Raw genomic sequence first — 15328 nt, 5'->3', positions numbered from 1 at the left:
ACAAAGTGCCTCTGCTCTATCATTCAAACGGGCCGGTGGAGACAGAGATGTTGTTCAGATTGTGTTCACGGACTACAGCGATCGATTTGTTTTTCGAGTGATGATGCAAAAGAAGAGCATACGTGTGTGGGAGGGAGCTCCTTGGTGTAAGGAGATGACTCACTGCGACCTTAAACGTCTTCTAGTATTTGGCATCCTACACACACACACACACACACAAGATTGTTCACAATCACATCCTCCCACGGCGCTGTGACTGGCATCAAGAGCTGAGGTGTTACGATGCCTGATTAATCAGCGACACACTCATGTGTATTCCTAAGCAATGCGTATGAAATAGGTGGAGGTGAGAGACGTATTGGACTCCGTGGATTCAGCACCACGGAGAGAGCCCACATCAAACTCTGCTCCACCACCGAGTAGGAATTAAATTCCTTAAACAACACTCGGCCTTTTTCTTCCTTACATATCCAACCCACTCTTCCGGTTACCAAGACACATCGATTGTGTGGGCTCTTCTTTCAGTGTCCTTGGTTTGTGAAAAGGGTGGTTTGACTAAAACAAAAGCCACAGTTGTTGAGCAATAGGCCGACATGGAGCTGCTCTGTTCACTTGAGCTATTTAAAGAGTGGCAATGCATGACACCCATCGGTGTTTAAAAAAATGTATTTATACAGTGTAAACTACAACCAGATAGCAGAGGACTCATCACAATGGGCCTCGTGAATCACAGAGCAGAGCTGGTTCTCCTTGAGAGCGTCGTGATCACTGCAGAATTCAAGTAGCACGGCTCATAGCAACGTCACTAATGACGATATCCCGCACGCGTACGTCAGAATGCGCAGGCAAGTATTGTCAAGTGGCTTCTGTTCGGAGAGAAAACAGTGTGCTGATTATATGAGTATAAAAATACATAAACAACAGGCTGGAAGAGCACTAGTTCTACGTACAGCGGCGGTGATACTCACTTATATTCTCTCCTGTGAGATCTGTCGTTTTCATGATTTGTGGAGTTTAATTGATGTGTCGCTGAAGGAGCTGGTAAAAATGAATCCACATCAAACTGACACTCGTGAAGTAGGAACACTTTAAGTCTGAGACGGTTATTTGGCTTTTGTTAGTTCAGTTTGTTGAGTTTCTAAGCAGTGAGATTGCCAGAGGAATTTCCTTCAAAGATCTGCTCAGACTCAACAGAACATTGTCTCCATTTCTCTCCATTTCCTCTGTAATTAGTGTCACATTACAGACGATCTCCAGGAACATTCCAAGAAATTACTTTGGAAAGTGTTTCAACTAACTATTAGTTTTGGTGTTGATTAAAATCGCTAAAACCGTGTTCAGTGTTTCCCAAAGCCCAAGATGACGTCCTCAAATGTCCTTTTTTTTTGTCCACAACTCAAACGATATTCAGTTTACTTTCATAGGAGTAAAGAAACCAGAAATATTCACATTTAAGAAGCTGAAATCAGAGAAAGAAATGACTCTATTCGATTATTTGAGGATCAAAATAGTTGCCGATAAATTTAATATTTGACAAATTAATCGATTAATTGCAGCTCTAAATTAGGAGATTACGGACCAGTCAAAAATAAATTCGCAGACAAAGATTTTTTTTATCCAAGTTAACTGTTTATAAGATGGATCAGTTAATACATGAATGTTCCAAGAGAGTTGACGTCCATTTAAAGAATAAAACACTATTCCTTGTGTGCGGGGAGAGAAATAATCACGTTTAGATGATATGACTTTCAGAGAAATGTTCAGCACAAGCAATAATTGTTTTATAGCACCAGGAGACTTGAAAAAAATATATTCTCATCCAAACCAGTCAATATCAAATAAATGCCTGTGGAGCCGGTTTCATTTCTCTATTAACAGGGTCAAATAAGAGACTATTCCCATGTCAGCTGCACAGCAAAGTAACACAATTTACACTTTATACAATGTGAAAACTGGCAACGCCTTAAATAAGTCATTAAATATTGAACTATTGTAAACATCTGCCTGTTTTCAGGCAGATGTTTACTGTGAGTCTAACACAAACACACCTTCTCTGAAGTTATCTGCTGTATTAACATTGCTCTCATCGAGGGCTGGAGGTCAGTGTGGTGATCCATCAGTGTGGTGATCCATCAGTGTGGTGATCCCTTTGTAGGCTCGGACCGATTTGTCTTTCCAGTTCCACCAGTAGAGCTGGCAGCATGCTGTCCAGTAGGACCAGTCCATCCCAGGAGCAGCGCAAACCTCTGATATTAAGGAAAGGAGAGAACAAATTATAAGAGATTCAGACACAAGTGCAAAACTGCAACTATTTTAATTGATTAATCGAGTAATTGTGTTTTTTAAAAAGCAAAAACGGCAAATAATCCCCGAAACCAGCTCCTCTCTTTGTTTTGTATTAGTCTAATAATGCACAAAGTACAATGAGCTGTATGATTACATCAACCTTGGGCTTTGGGGAATTATAACATGCAATTCCCACCATTTTATGAATTGAAATAAAAAAAAAAAAAAAAAAGGATATTTATTTATTAAGTTATGTATTGTAAGATGTCATCGGTCACCTGTCATCAAGAATGAGTTGTCCACTCTGGAGCAACTCTTGGACCTCTCTGGATGTGCCAAAGACTTCCCGGAGACCCAGGTGAGGGCTAAACATCTCCCAATGCTGTTAAATATCAGAAAGGGATCGACATGTACCAAGATGTGCTGAATGCTGGACATCGACTGCACCGACAGAAAAGATCACACAGAAACTGGAAAGAGAATATGTTCAGTTATGTCATGCAGGTAAAAAAAAAAAAAAAAAAAAAAAACCTCACCTCGTGATTAATGCCATCTGTCATTCTCAATCCCATCACCAACACCTCCTCCAATCTGTAAAAAAGAAACGACTTTCATCTGAGAACTTCTCGGTGACTTCGATGTTGACGAGGACCGCGCGGAGTGAGTGTGCGGAGACTGATGATGGTCGTTTCACAGGAACAGAATGTCTGGAAGAACGAGCACATGCACAGCGACCTCCAACACTGTGTTGCTCACGCTGTGGATTGGCGGACACGCGTGTGTTATGTACACTCATTACGCCGCACTTTTGCCTGTAAGTGCAACAGCTCACAGTTCAAGATGGCCGAGTTGAATCCGCCTACGTGTCCCATGTCCCCTCTGACGGACTTCACGGATCCAGACGTCAGGCTCCAGGGTCTGGGTCCGCGCCTCCCGATGGACCCCTCCCTCCCCCAGAGGAACAAACCGCCCGTGTGCTCCTGCCACAGACCAACACGTTAAAACTAACTTTAGTCTAGATAATAGTAATAATAAAGTAATTGATAATAATCACCTGGGCCGACGCCGATGTACTGTCTTCCCTTCCAGTAGCTGGTGTTGTGATGACTCGCTGCCTTCTATGTGACACAAAGTGAAGCCGTATCATGCCGTTGACATCGGCCTTGTTGTTGGTGACGTCTCATCAAAAACAAAACAGAAAAGTATCTCTCAAAATGTTTTGTTTAAGAAGCAACATCTCCTTTAACTCTCGCTCTACAACTTGCTGTTAATTATGTATCAATTATGTGTGTATATATATATATATATATATATACATACATACATACACACACGCATATATATATATATATATATATATATATATATATATATATATCTATATACATAGATATATATATATATATATATATATACACATATATATATACACACATACACATATATATATATATATACACACACATACATATATATATATATATATATATATATATATACACACATATATATATATATACATATATATATATACACACATATATATATACATATATGCATATATATATATATATACATATATATATACACACATATATATATACATATATGCATATATATATATATATATATATACACACATATATATATATACATATATATATATACACACATACATATATATATATACATACACACATATATATATATATATATATATATATATATATATATATATATACATATTAGTCTGCCTAAACATTATTGTACTGCATGTTTTCTCCCTACTCCTTATATAAAGCCCTTTCACACGATCAGTGAGCGGTCCTTCTGCTGAGGACTTACATGTCTTGCAAAGTTAGAGACCTCGTACTGCAGAAAGCCGCGCTGCTGGAGAGTCCTCCTTGCACACCGGTACATCTCTGCTGTCACGTCTTCGGCGGGCACGGTCACCTCTCCTCCGAGCACCTGTTTGAACAGACGGGTGCCACGCTCCAAGGTCAGCTGGTACAGAGACACGTGGTCGTCGCACACCCTCAACAGCTCGGACAACTCGTTCTCCCAGGATTCAACGCTCTGTTTGGGCCGACCGAACATGACATCCACCGACACCCTCCCGGGGCACAGCCTCCTGGCCTCTTCGACAGTTTGCAAAGCCTGATGAGAGCTGTGGTCTCGTCCCAGAATTTTCAAATCCTCATCCTGCAAAGACTGAAGGGTTGAACAATGTGATATGTGCAACTACACAGTTCATAATCTAATCCTCCGTCCCCTCTGTCTATAGAGCATATATTCACCTGGACCCCGATGGAGAAACGGTTCACCCCTGCACGGCAATAGTCCTCTAACTTTGACTTTCCTACAGGAGTAGGGTTGACCTCGAGCGTGACCTCGGCCTTATCCGAGAGACGCGCCCACCTTGAAACAGTTTGGAGGACAGCGGCGATGGTCGAGGGGTGAGCCAGGCTCGGAGTCCCACCACCAAAAAACACGGAGGTGATGCTGCAGGGAGGAAATACATTTAAAAAACGTGAAGGCACGTGTCGAAAGGCTGATTTCATGCGGAAGAAAGACAGCCACCGTACCAGGAGACCTGACTGAGCCGCAGCAACGTCTCAGTCTCCCGCTGGATGCACTCAGTCATGATGTGGTCGTTGTCCTCTCTGGATATGTACTTGTTAAAGTTGCAGTAGGAGCACCGTCTGAGGCAGTACGGCCACTGGAGAAGAGGAAGAGAGGAGGAAGGTGACTTTGACATGTTTTGGGCACATTTTCTAGACTTTTCTAGTATTTGCAATACTTTTTTTGTTCCCCCTTTCAAATGCCAGCTCACGTGCACGTAGAGGGACGCCTGCTCTGCGGGAGAGCCGGTCCGTTCAAGTCCGTCCTCCTCAGTGATTTCTCCACCGGAAGTCTCGGAGAAGCGGCGCAGAGCGGCCGAGACGGCACGTCGGCTCGCGCGCAGCGTGTGTTGAATCATTCTCCGTCTGTCTGACGGCACGTTTAACCTCTTGACCCCCGTCTGTGTGAAGGTCGTCCTTCACGCGGACACGTGGTCCCGGAGATTTAAGTTTTCATGACAACAATGTGGCCGAAGTCACTTCCAGGTAGCTGTGACGTCGCTCCAAACCGGAAATACTTACACGTGATTTTCCTCTGTGTGTGTGTTACGCGGTTTGACCACACGGGGGCGCTTTTGCACATGCGTTAGGCCTCCCGTTATGGACAGTGTTCTTTGTACGCATTTAAACTGCAAAGTCAAATACTTTAGAGCACAGTTTAGTTTGAATTGACCCGTTTCTGCAGCTTTGGACCTGTTGTCACCTGCTTTTATACTGTAAAAATATACAAAACTGAATATATACTGAATATACAAAAAAAAAGACAACAGTTTGATGTCCAATACTGAAAATATTAAAATGTGAATAATACTCTCTCAGCTCTTCAAATTGTAAATGTTCTGGATCCAAAATGTCAGGTTAATGTGTAAAAGTGCTTAGGTTTTACGAGGCGAATAGTAAGCAGTCCTCCTAGGCATCCGCTTTGGAGTGGCTTTTCTATTTAGTATATAGTTATGGTGCATGTCCAGGTGCTTGATTACTCTAATTAAGGAGTTTGTTAAGCTGTTGTTACAGAAGGGATCCGAAATCCTACGATAAGTACCGTATACAAACATGCACAACCATGAGTGCATATCTGAATATTAGTCTTTTTGCATGAGGCATGGTCTGCAGGTTTTCGTAAACACTGTTATTTGTGGTCGCAGAGATAACCAGTCACAACTAGTCTATTTTTAGAATATAAGTGTGTGCTCTACTCACACAGGATCAAACTAATTTAATGAGCTATTGATTTTTCTGATCCCTGGTGGACTGACAGAGAGATAACAGTGGAGAGTCACATTTTAAATCAGGGTGTTTTTTTAATGTAATTTTGACGGAATAACAAAAGATCAACTCTGTATTGAATGTTTATAAAATGATACAATCAGGGTTATAGTTAGTTACATGTTGTATATGTCTTAAACTCACCTCTGCAGTCACGCTTGTCATCTTCAAATAATTGCCTCTAATCAGCACTTGTGGTGGATGTTGATGATGATGATGATGATGATGGTGGTTATATAAATAACTTATATGACGTGTGGCTATATTCAAATGAAGACCACCACAAATACAATACATGAATCCCCTCCTCCATCTTCACAGTTTTACCAAGGATGTAAATGCAACAATATAAAACACCATAGTTTATTACTTAATCTAAGTATTTCATTGAGAATATCAATACTTGTGAATGTGCTCCCTACCAGCATTCAACCCTGAGGTAATTTTCCACGTAATAGTAAATCTGGTACCTATTACCTAATCACTGGAGTTAGAGAGAGAGAGAGAGAGAGAGAGAGAGAGAGAGAGAGAGAGAGAGAGAGAGGGAGGGGGAGGTAGAGGGGGGATGTGTTTTCATTGAATATATGCAACCGTTATGGTGATGACTTCAGTCCAGTGAGAAGCTGGAGAACTTTGCGATAACCCAAATTAAAAGAGTGACTCTGTGCTGTAGATCTGCCAAATGGATAAGAGGAAGAAAGGTAAGATCACAGATGTAACATATCCAGGGGGTTAACAAACATGTTTAAAAAAAAAAAGGGGTACAGGGTCTTTTCAGTCTGCATGCCATTTAGCAGCATTCATCAGCGTTAGTTTTTAGCCACGTTAGCGGGATGGCAGTGTCGGTTTGTTTGTCAGTTCACAACCTCTTCGATCTAGACTTAACACAAATGTGATGACATCTAGTCCAGAACTGTGTGTATCACATGTATGAATCCTGACGGCTTTGGTGATCCTCTGGCTTTTCTTTGAGCCCCCTTTTGTGAAGTTAATTGCCAGTGAAATGTTTGATAGATTGCCATGACATTGTGTACAGCATTCATGCCGCCCTCAGGATGAACTGCCGTTGCTTAGCGATCCTCTGACATTTCATCAAGCGCCCTCATCAGGTCAACATTGCATTCTGTGCCGATTGGCAAAGGTTAGCGAGCTAAACTACGATGGTGAACATGGCTTTATAAACGACTACACACCAGCATGCTAACGTTGACATTGTGAGCATGTTGCCATGCCAAAGTAAGCATTTAGCTCATATCACAGCCGTGAGATACAATGGCAAGAGAATGAGACACAGTAACAGACGCACAATTCTTTGAACATTTACCCTGGTGTTATTCTCCAATTTAAACTTCACTTTTTCACAGCATCTCCTACAGAATTGAGGCTTCTGGTGGTCGGCAGCAGTGGACATTCGCAGTTCCTACTGACAAATCACATCCTTGGGAGGAAAGAGTTTGCTAAGAATGTCACCAGCATTTCTGGCAGCATAAAGAATACCGGAGAGCTCGCCGGTAGACGGGTGGCTGTGATCAATGGACCAAACATCTACGACAAGGATATATCTCAAGTCAAGAGAAAAATGGAGTTGAGGAGGTCTAAGTGCTTGTGCATTCCTGGTCCTCATGCCTTTCTTGTCACCTTTGACATGGAGAAGATCTCCCTAAATGAAATGAGAACCCCCAAATTAATGAAGGAACGCTTTGGAAGACACTGCCTGAGGCACTGCATGGTGCTCCTGGCATATGATGGAAAACTTGAGGGAGCTGCCCTGGAAGACCGGGTGCAGAAGACTGACTGGCCCCTGAGGGAACTGATCGAGCAGTACGGTGGACGCTTTCATATTATTAGCAAGAACTGGAGAGATCGCAGCCGGGACAGAGAGCTGCTGCAGAAGATAGAGAGGATGGTGGCCTCCTTAGGAGGGGTCTGCTTCTCCAGCAGAACCTTCCAGAGGGCAGAGGACTGTGTGAAGAAGGAGGTGAAGAGGCTCAAGAAGCAGAGGACGGGAGAGATAGAGAAGGCGTGGACTGTGATGGAGAAACAATACATAGCGGAGGACCTGTATCAACAGAAGGATGCCTACACCGCCAATGTCGGCGCAGAGATCCGAGCCAAAGCGGAGATGGACAACGGATGGCTCCGAACCTCCCTGGCAAGAGGACTGGGTACGGGTTTTGTTGTGGGAGCTGTCATGGGTGCACTGTTTGGGTCCATAGAGGGGCCCGGAGGGATGGTTCTTTATGGGATCATAGGTGGCGCAGTGGGTGGATCAGCAGGAGGGACAGCCCAGGTAGCTATCGAGCATATGGAGGACAGAGTGGCCCCTTTTTCCAGACTCAACTTTAACTCAATCTTTATCAATCGCTTCTTTTCCACCCCTCGTCCGTGACAGTGTGGTATTGACTGAGTATGGCCTGTTCTTCGGGAACAAATGGAAAAGAAGAAAATATATCACAGGCTCTTTGAAATCGACCTGTTGCTTATGTAGCTTCCGGGCTAACTTGATACCAAACTATATAAGGAAATGTAAAACTCCCTTTAGGTTGAGATTGAAACCTGACCTATACTATGCAGCCTAGGTGGTTTAGTAATGGCCAACAGTAAATCCCTTGGCTGATTTAAACTGTACATTTGTAAACTGAATAAATGAAGTTGAGGTTTGTCACACAGCGTGGTAGTGTTTGTTCTTTGTTAAGAGTGTTTTATTATTTAACCTCCAACATTTCCTGGTTTCTAACTGTAGGTTAAGTTAGTAGCTCAGATAACATTCAGGGTGGAGTCTCAACTGAGAGTGTCATTGTTACTGGCCCACAACACACACACACACACACACCTTAGTGCACCTGTTCAGTGTAAATCATTTGCACTTCTACGTACCTGAAACTGTGAATAGAAGCTTACACTGACTCACCAGACTGGAGAGTTTTCTACACAAGATTTACCCGGAGAGAGAGGTAGGACAATCACTTTGCTCAGTGAATATTTTTACACTGGGCTCTGTTTTTCCTTTTTGAAAAACTTTTCCTGTCAGTTAATTCAGACCTTAAAATCATTTGTGAACATGCTGTATACTCCGGCAGTGTTTCCTTCCTTGAACGTCAGAACAAAACGTAACATTTTTCGGGAGTTCCTGCTTTGTGTTGATTTCCACTGTAGCTCCCCAGTGACGTAACAAACAGTGTGCTTTGCTACCTGTTTGACCACATTCTTTACGTCATATATTGTCACGCTCCCGTTCTATGTTAGTACATCGCCTCGATCACAAAGAAATTCCTTTTCAATTGAACAATTGAACAGGTACAATAAAAAGAGAAAACAATCAGAGGTTTAGGCTTCACCGTGGGGAGCTTTTTACCAGTGAAATGAATGTTAGATTTAAAAGGAGAAGTCATGTATCCTGTCCTTTTTGTGTCATTACATAATATGAGACGAGTGCCGTTCTGCTTAAGAACACGACGTACCATTTGTCCTGCGAGTCTGAATGCTGCATATCTGAGCTGATTATATAATGTGAGGGAGTCAGTGAGAAGTATATGTATCGTTCAACATGGAATAGTTGAATTGATATCAAATTTGCACTATGAAGCTTTGAAAGATAGCCATGTAAAAATATGTTCTCAAATACAGTGGCGGAAAGTAAATTAAGGACAATTTTATTGGAAGAAATAGGCTTAAAAATATCCCTTAAAAGACAACAACATATTGTAAAAAGATTAAAATCAGAGGTTTCCAATGTTTTTGGCTTGTGACAATGTATTAAAGTTGCCTTCCTAACTGTATAGAAGGACTTCAAACTAGCTCCACTTCAACCAGCTACCAGAAAATGCTGCTTACTTACTTACTTAATGTCATGAGGATTTTTTTACAGCGGAACCTGAATTAATGCCTTTATTGTCATTGCACACATTGCATGTTCACACTTACACCTGCCATAGTAATACAAATACTATTTTAAACTACTATGTACTAAAGTACATTAGGCTGATAATACTTTCGTACTGTTATTTTAATAAACTAATAAATTCAGGACTTTCACTTATTATTTATATTATTTTCTTTAACGTAATGTTCTATTCTCTACATGAAAGGTTCTGAGTATTTTAAATATACAAATGCTCCATTTTCAATAGTACTTTTTTAATGTATCTATATATTTTCTATAACATTATTATTGCCGAAGAAATGTGAATGCGCTTAAAAATAAAATACAATTCCTTTTGTTTGGAAAATAATGGGCACTCCTCAAGTCAACTGGCTACTGGTTATTTCTGTGTTTTACATAACATTCACTCAAGTGCAAACTTATTATTAAAAAAAATGAAAGAAAAACAGCTTTCTCATACTTTGTTGACATTGTAATTTTCAGAGTATGGCCTCTACAATTAGCCTTCTCCCCGAGAAGCACTTCCTGTGCTCTCTGTGTAGAGACATCTTCACCAGCCCGGTGACCACCCCATGTGGACACAGCTTCTGCTTGTCCTGTCTCTGCCAATACTGGACGCGACACCAGTCCAAATACTGCCCCAGCTGCAGGAGAGTGTTTAGCGACAGGCCGGACCTCAGCGTCAACCGGATTCTGGCAGAACTCTCAGATAACTACAGGAAGACTCGACCACAAACTCCACCTGATGAGGAAATGGTACTGCATTTTATTTGTCAGTAATTCAATCACGAGTGGTAATCTGATGATTAAAGAATCTAGTTGACATGCGTATGTGCACTGTTACAGGTTATAGATGTTGAGCAGATGATTCAGGAGAGGCAGCAGAAGGTAGAACGGTTTAAATATGCTCTGGAGTTACAAAAGGTGCGTTGAAAGTCTCGACATCATTGAATCTGTTTAACAACAACAACAACAAAAAAAGCGTGCATCGTTGACTGTTGATACATGATGACGTCCAATCAGAACTCTTACCTCAGAGAGGTGAGAGAGAGCCAGAAGGTCTTTTCTGCCCTCGTCCACGCTATGGAGAAGAGTCACAAAGCCGTCGTCGACGCAATCGAGGGGAGGCAGAGAGAGGAGGAGAAGAGGGTGGCAACACTGGTGAAGGAGATCGAACAGGAGATCCAGGAGCTGAGGAAGGAGAACACTGACCCAGATCCCCGCGTTGGCGATCAAGATGACGACCAAGTCACCGTGGTAATCTCCTGCACCTTCTGTAGATAATGCAACGGCGTTGGTGACTGGCTTCCATCGGTGAAAACTGTGTTTCCGTCACGCAGAACATTGTTCCCACGACGTGCCCCTCTGAGATGAAGGATTGGTCCAAGGTTGTTATAGAAACTGACCCATGTGTTGGGGTCACCAGGCGAGCACTGGCAGACACAATGGAGAAGATGAAGGTGGAAGTCAACAGGCTCTCCAAATCTGGTGAGTAAAGCAACTTTTATCTTGTGTATTAAATCATTAATTCATTCTACAATAAATGTTGTAATGTTGTTCTTTCTTTTGGCTCTCCTTTGACAGAACTGAAGAGAATAGAGAAGTACATAGGTAAGGCTTAGATAAATAAATATAAAGGACTGTACACACAAAAAACATGGATGATTTGACCCATTCTTGGCACTTTCTCCCCTCCTCTTCCTTAGTGGATGTCAATCTGAGCGCCAAGACAGCCCACCCCTTCCTCTCCGTCTCGGATGACAGAAAACAGGTGAGGCATACGGACAAGCTTCAAGAGGTACCAGATCACCCCAAGAGGTTCGACCGTGTGGCAAACGTGCTGGCCAAAGAAAGCTTCAGCGGCGGGAGGTGCTACTGGCAGGTGGAGGTCGGGGGGAAGGTGGAGTGGAATCTGGGTGTTGTCAGACAGTCCATAAACAGGAAGGGCAAGTTCTCCGTCTGCCCTGCAAATGGTTTCTGGACTCTAAGCCTGAAGGCTGGAGGCCAGCTCGTTGCCAACACCTCTCCTGCCACGCCGTTGGCTCTGGAGCAGAGACCCAGGAGGGTGGGCGTGTTTCTGGACTACACTGAGGGCCGCGTGTCCTTCTACTGCGCCGAGTCTGGAGTCCACATTCACACCTTCACGGATACATTCACCGACAGGCTTCATCCATTCTTCAGTCCCGGTCGCCTGCATGGCGGCAAGAACGACGCTCCCCTCATCATCTCTTCTAGTTTCTGCAGCATTTAAACATCATACTTATTTCATCTTCACACATCATGTTTTTTTAAAATATATATTTATAATTCTCCAGTATAAATACAGTTGCTGTGCATGCGATTATCCTTTCAGTATCAATCCAGTGTTTGAATTATATCTATTTAATTACAAAATCCATATGAAAAACTACAATGAACCACACTTTTCCGTTCAGAACGGTAAACACGAGGTCGAATAAGGACCGACTCCCTACACTCGAAAAAAAAAAACTTCAATGAAAGCCATAAACAGATCGAAAGGGAAAAGAGGAGGTTAGAAGAAAAGAGAAGACTCTCATAAATGAACAAGGGAGTCAAAAAGAAGAGAACATGGGTTGCATGTTGGACGTGAGGGTCTGCGGGGTTGGGACAGAGGTTGACGAGGAGCAGGGAGGGAGGGCACAGCGAAAACAGCAGGGCATTGTGCTTGTACGCCAGGCACTGGGAGACACACTCGAACACATTCACTCATTCACACACTAACTCAGTCGTCCACACAAGCGCATGCTTCTGCCCACCGCCACACAGACTTGCGCTGGCATCTCGGAGGGCAGCCCCATCTCCAGTCCAGTCCTCCCGTGTCCAAGCTGATCGACCCGCTCCACTTCAGTTCACCTGACCTCTGAGACAGAGCCTCCCCCTTTTCTCCAGCCTTCCCGGGGACTGAATTGAATCCTCGGGGCCGTCGGTCATCCACACCTCCGGGCGTTGATCGACACAAGCAACGGACCAGCAGCACTAGCCTGTGGGGCCGAGGGGGAGCAGCAAGAGTCCAATATACATCTTTTGAGGTAAATATCAATAGATTTCAGAAAACGATTTTAAAAATAAATGATACGGAAAAAAAACGATACATTTGTGTGAAATGTGATACGTTTAATGAAATATAAAGTTATTGTATTATATGTATTACTTATTTAAATAGTCTCAGTTTCAGGTGCAAGTGTATAGATCACTTGTGCCTCAGTCGCAATCATTTCCTGAAAATTACCTCCATAGACAGAGCAATTAGTTGTATAAAAAAATAAAGAATAGATTATTAAAGTGGGGTCTTCAGGGGCCTTTGTAAATGCGTGCGCAATATTTGTAACAGTGGGAGAATTTGGGCCTGTCAGACTGATTATTCTGGTTTCAAGGATTCATATGATCCATTGTTATATGCCCACTTTAAAAAAAACAGACTGTTCCACTTTATTCATATCAAATCAAATCAAAAAGTATCTTAAATTGGGATCTATTGGATACATGTTTATCTAAAAGGGGACCAATTGATGAAGATTATCCTTTTGACATTTTCTCATCCATCCATGTCATGAAGCCTCCCCCTTGATTAATTGCGCAGGGACAGAATTGGTGAAATGTGGATACTGAGAGCAGAGATAAACAGATGACATAGGTCTTCCTGGCCCACTCTGAAAGCCCTCATGAAAGATGCTTGTGTTCAGAGTCTCCTCATGTTTTTCTGAGATAATCCACTCACCAAGAAAGGCGTAGCTCGACACCCACAGCTGTGTCAAAGACAGCTATTCTCTGTGCTTCTCATTGGAATCCACTAAACATGGGCCCCACAGCCTGTTTCCAAATGTTTATGATAAATATATGCTCCAATAGTCTTTTCATACTTCACTAATGTAATGCATGTTGCTCCAAGTGGTGGGAATGTTAGAAATATGTTTGTAGGTGTTAGTTTGTAGCACTATTTGGGTGATGGATTAAAAAAAAAAAGTATCAAAATTGATTCTTTTTTTCTTTTTCCTGAATTTCAGGATACCTGTCCTTGTCTGACCCAAGCTGAAGTCCACACCGTCAACACCTGAGGACCGAGGACCCTGCAGTGGAGCACAATACTTCCAGTACTGTAGACTGTCACATTTATTTGTGGGACTATAAATTGTCCATCTGCAACAAACAGAGACTGAAATAAAACAGAGACAAATCCATCTGATTTAAACAACACCTTTCATCATGGCAACCACGGGCATGCAGCTGCTGGGCCTAATCATGTCCCTTGTTGGGTGGGTGTGTGGGGCGGTAGTCTGTGCCATCCCGATGTGGCGGGTCACTGCCTTCATTGGTAACAACATAGTGACGGCTCAGATCATTTGGGAAGGCCTCTGGATGAATTGCATTGTGCAGAGCACGGGTCAAATCCAGTGTAAAGTGTATGATAGCTTGTTGGCTCTGCCCAGTGACATGCAGGCTGCCCGAGGCCTCACCGTGTTCTCCATCCTGATCTGTGGCCTGGCCCTGTCTCTGGGGGTCCTCGGAGCCAAGTGCACTAAGTGCATCGGTGTAAACAGCCAGAAGGCCCGTATTGCTCGCATCTCTGGCGCCCTCTTTGCCATCGCAGGGTTCCTCTACCTTGTCCCCGTCTGCTGGACTGCCAACTCCATCATCAGGGATTTCTATGATCCACATGTGGCGGCTCCACACAAGCGTGAGCTCGGCCCTGCCCTTTACATCGGCTGGGGGGCTTCATCCTTGCTCCTCATTGGGGGATCTCTGCTCTATGCCGGGTCAAGTCCCCCTGGCCTCCCAGGCTCTCCCACCTTCAGCAGTGGAGAAAGTAGTCCTCGCAGGGCACCGGCCTCTCAAGTCAAAGGTTATGTTTGAGTTTCCAACATATCTGAATGCCTTCAAGTCCCTCAAATGCACCCCAAACGATGACAAACCTTATTCCTCACCATTTGATTTTGCTCCTTGTAATTATTTTATATTTAATGTTATTCCAGTTAGTTTTTTTCTCTGAAAAGCCACAGGAGGCTGTTTGGCGAAAATTGAACTCATTTTATTATTTCATACCTGATATTCTTCAATAACCTTGTGTTTCTGTATGTCGGTGTAAAACACAATAAAAGTTTTGGTCCTCCAAATTCTCTACTGAAGCAAATGGTGTGTGTTCACATTTTTATGATAACAGATATAAGATCTTACAACTGCATGTGTTCGAGAGACGTATTATAGTAGTTTTAATAAGAAAATCTTTGTTTTGCTCCTTTATGTAAACACTACT

The 15328-nt window shown here is 42.8% G+C and overlaps 4 protein-coding genes and 1 long non-coding RNA gene across 7 annotated transcripts; 3 read left to right on the top strand and 2 right to left on the bottom strand.

Moving 5' to 3' along the window:
* Nucleotides 1-1618: 1618 nt before the first annotated feature.
* rsad1 (radical S-adenosyl methionine domain containing 1) lies at nucleotides 1619-5438 on the bottom strand. 3 transcript variants are annotated; one of them, XM_034540459.1, is made up of 9 exons: nucleotides 5120-5438; nucleotides 4872-5005; nucleotides 4584-4788; nucleotides 4132-4497; nucleotides 3341-3404; nucleotides 3119-3266; nucleotides 2823-2877; nucleotides 2565-2668; nucleotides 1619-2246 (listed from the first exon to the last, which is right to left on the bottom strand). In XM_034540459.1, exons 1-9 carry the CDS (start codon nucleotides 5264-5266, stop codon nucleotides 2117-2119), a joined length of 1353 nt encoding a protein of 450 aa, XP_034396350.1. In that variant the 5' UTR covers nucleotides 5267-5438; the 3' UTR covers nucleotides 1619-2116. The 3 variants fall into 3 exon arrangements, 2 of the variants coding, with proteins under 2 accessions (XP_034396350.1, XP_034396349.1); XM_034540458.1 differs by having other exon boundaries at nucleotides 1643-2246; nucleotides 5087-5427; XR_004609906.1 differs by having other exon boundaries at nucleotides 2227-2246; nucleotides 2565-2756; nucleotides 5087-5427.
* A 1316-nt stretch (nucleotides 5439-6754) lies between these two features.
* LOC117735345 (GTPase IMAP family member 8) lies at nucleotides 6755-8746 on the top strand. The gene is made up of 2 exons (XM_034539904.1): nucleotides 6755-6874; nucleotides 7538-8746. The coding sequence occupies exons 1-2, from the start codon at nucleotides 6856-6858 to the stop codon at nucleotides 8560-8562; spliced, it is 1044 nt and encodes a 347-aa protein (XP_034395795.1). The 5' UTR covers nucleotides 6755-6855; the 3' UTR covers nucleotides 8563-8746.
* A 240-nt stretch (nucleotides 8747-8986) lies between these two features.
* Nucleotides 8987-12588, top strand: btr02 (bloodthirsty-related gene family, member 2). Its single transcript, XM_034538572.1, has 7 exons — nucleotides 8987-9127; nucleotides 10540-10812; nucleotides 10903-10980; nucleotides 11080-11313; nucleotides 11397-11544; nucleotides 11641-11667; nucleotides 11763-12588. Exons 2-7 carry the CDS (start codon nucleotides 10543-10545, stop codon nucleotides 12305-12307), a joined length of 1302 nt encoding a protein of 433 aa, XP_034394463.1. The 5' UTR covers nucleotides 8987-9127; nucleotides 10540-10542; the 3' UTR covers nucleotides 12308-12588.
* LOC117734519 lies at nucleotides 10688-14189 on the bottom strand. Its single transcript, XR_004609812.1, has 3 exons — nucleotides 14087-14189; nucleotides 11089-13058; nucleotides 10688-10798 (listed from the first exon to the last, which is right to left on the bottom strand). It is a non-coding gene; the product is annotated as an uncharacterized LOC117734519 (long non-coding RNA).
* cldnk (claudin k) lies at nucleotides 12772-15196 on the top strand. Its single transcript, XM_034538574.1, has 2 exons — nucleotides 12772-13106; nucleotides 14082-15196. The coding sequence occupies exon 2, from the start codon at nucleotides 14281-14283 to the stop codon at nucleotides 14926-14928; it is 648 nt and encodes a 215-aa protein (XP_034394465.1). The 5' UTR covers nucleotides 12772-13106; nucleotides 14082-14280; the 3' UTR covers nucleotides 14929-15196.
* Nucleotides 15197-15328: the final 132 nt, after the last annotated feature.

Source organism: Cyclopterus lumpus, chromosome 8 (assembly GCF_009769545.1).
Source record: "Cyclopterus lumpus isolate fCycLum1 chromosome 8, fCycLum1.pri, whole genome shotgun sequence".
Taxonomy (NCBI): Eukaryota; Metazoa; Chordata; class Actinopteri; order Perciformes; family Cyclopteridae; genus Cyclopterus; species Cyclopterus lumpus.
This window is presented reverse-complemented; position numbering and strand designations above follow the sequence as displayed.

Coding starts and splice junctions, on each gene's coding strand:
- rsad1 (XM_034540458.1), bottom strand. CDS start 5,266: ATGATTCAACACACGCTGCGCGCGAGCCGACGTGCCGTCTCGGCCGCT. Junction 3,267..3,340: donor GTACATCGGCGTCGGCCCAG/GTGATTATTATC, acceptor GGTCTGTGGCAG/GAGCACACGGGCGGTTTGTT. Junction 2,247..2,564: donor CAACTCATTCTTGATGACAG/GTGACCGATGAC, acceptor CCTTAATATCAG/AGGTTTGCGCTGCTCCTGGG.
- btr02 (XM_034538572.1), top strand. CDS start 10,543: ATGGCCTCTACAATTAGCCTTCTCCCCGAGAAGCACTTCCTGTGCTCT. Junction 10,813..10,902: donor CTCCACCTGATGAGGAAATG/GTACTGCATTTT, acceptor GCACTGTTACAG/GTTATAGATGTTGAGCAGAT. Junction 11,545..11,640: donor CAACAGGCTCTCCAAATCTG/GTGAGTAAAGCA, acceptor CTCCTTTGACAG/AACTGAAGAGAATAGAGAAG.
- cldnk (XM_034538574.1), top strand. CDS start 14,281: ATGGCAACCACGGGCATGCAGCTGCTGGGCCTAATCATGTCCCTTGTT.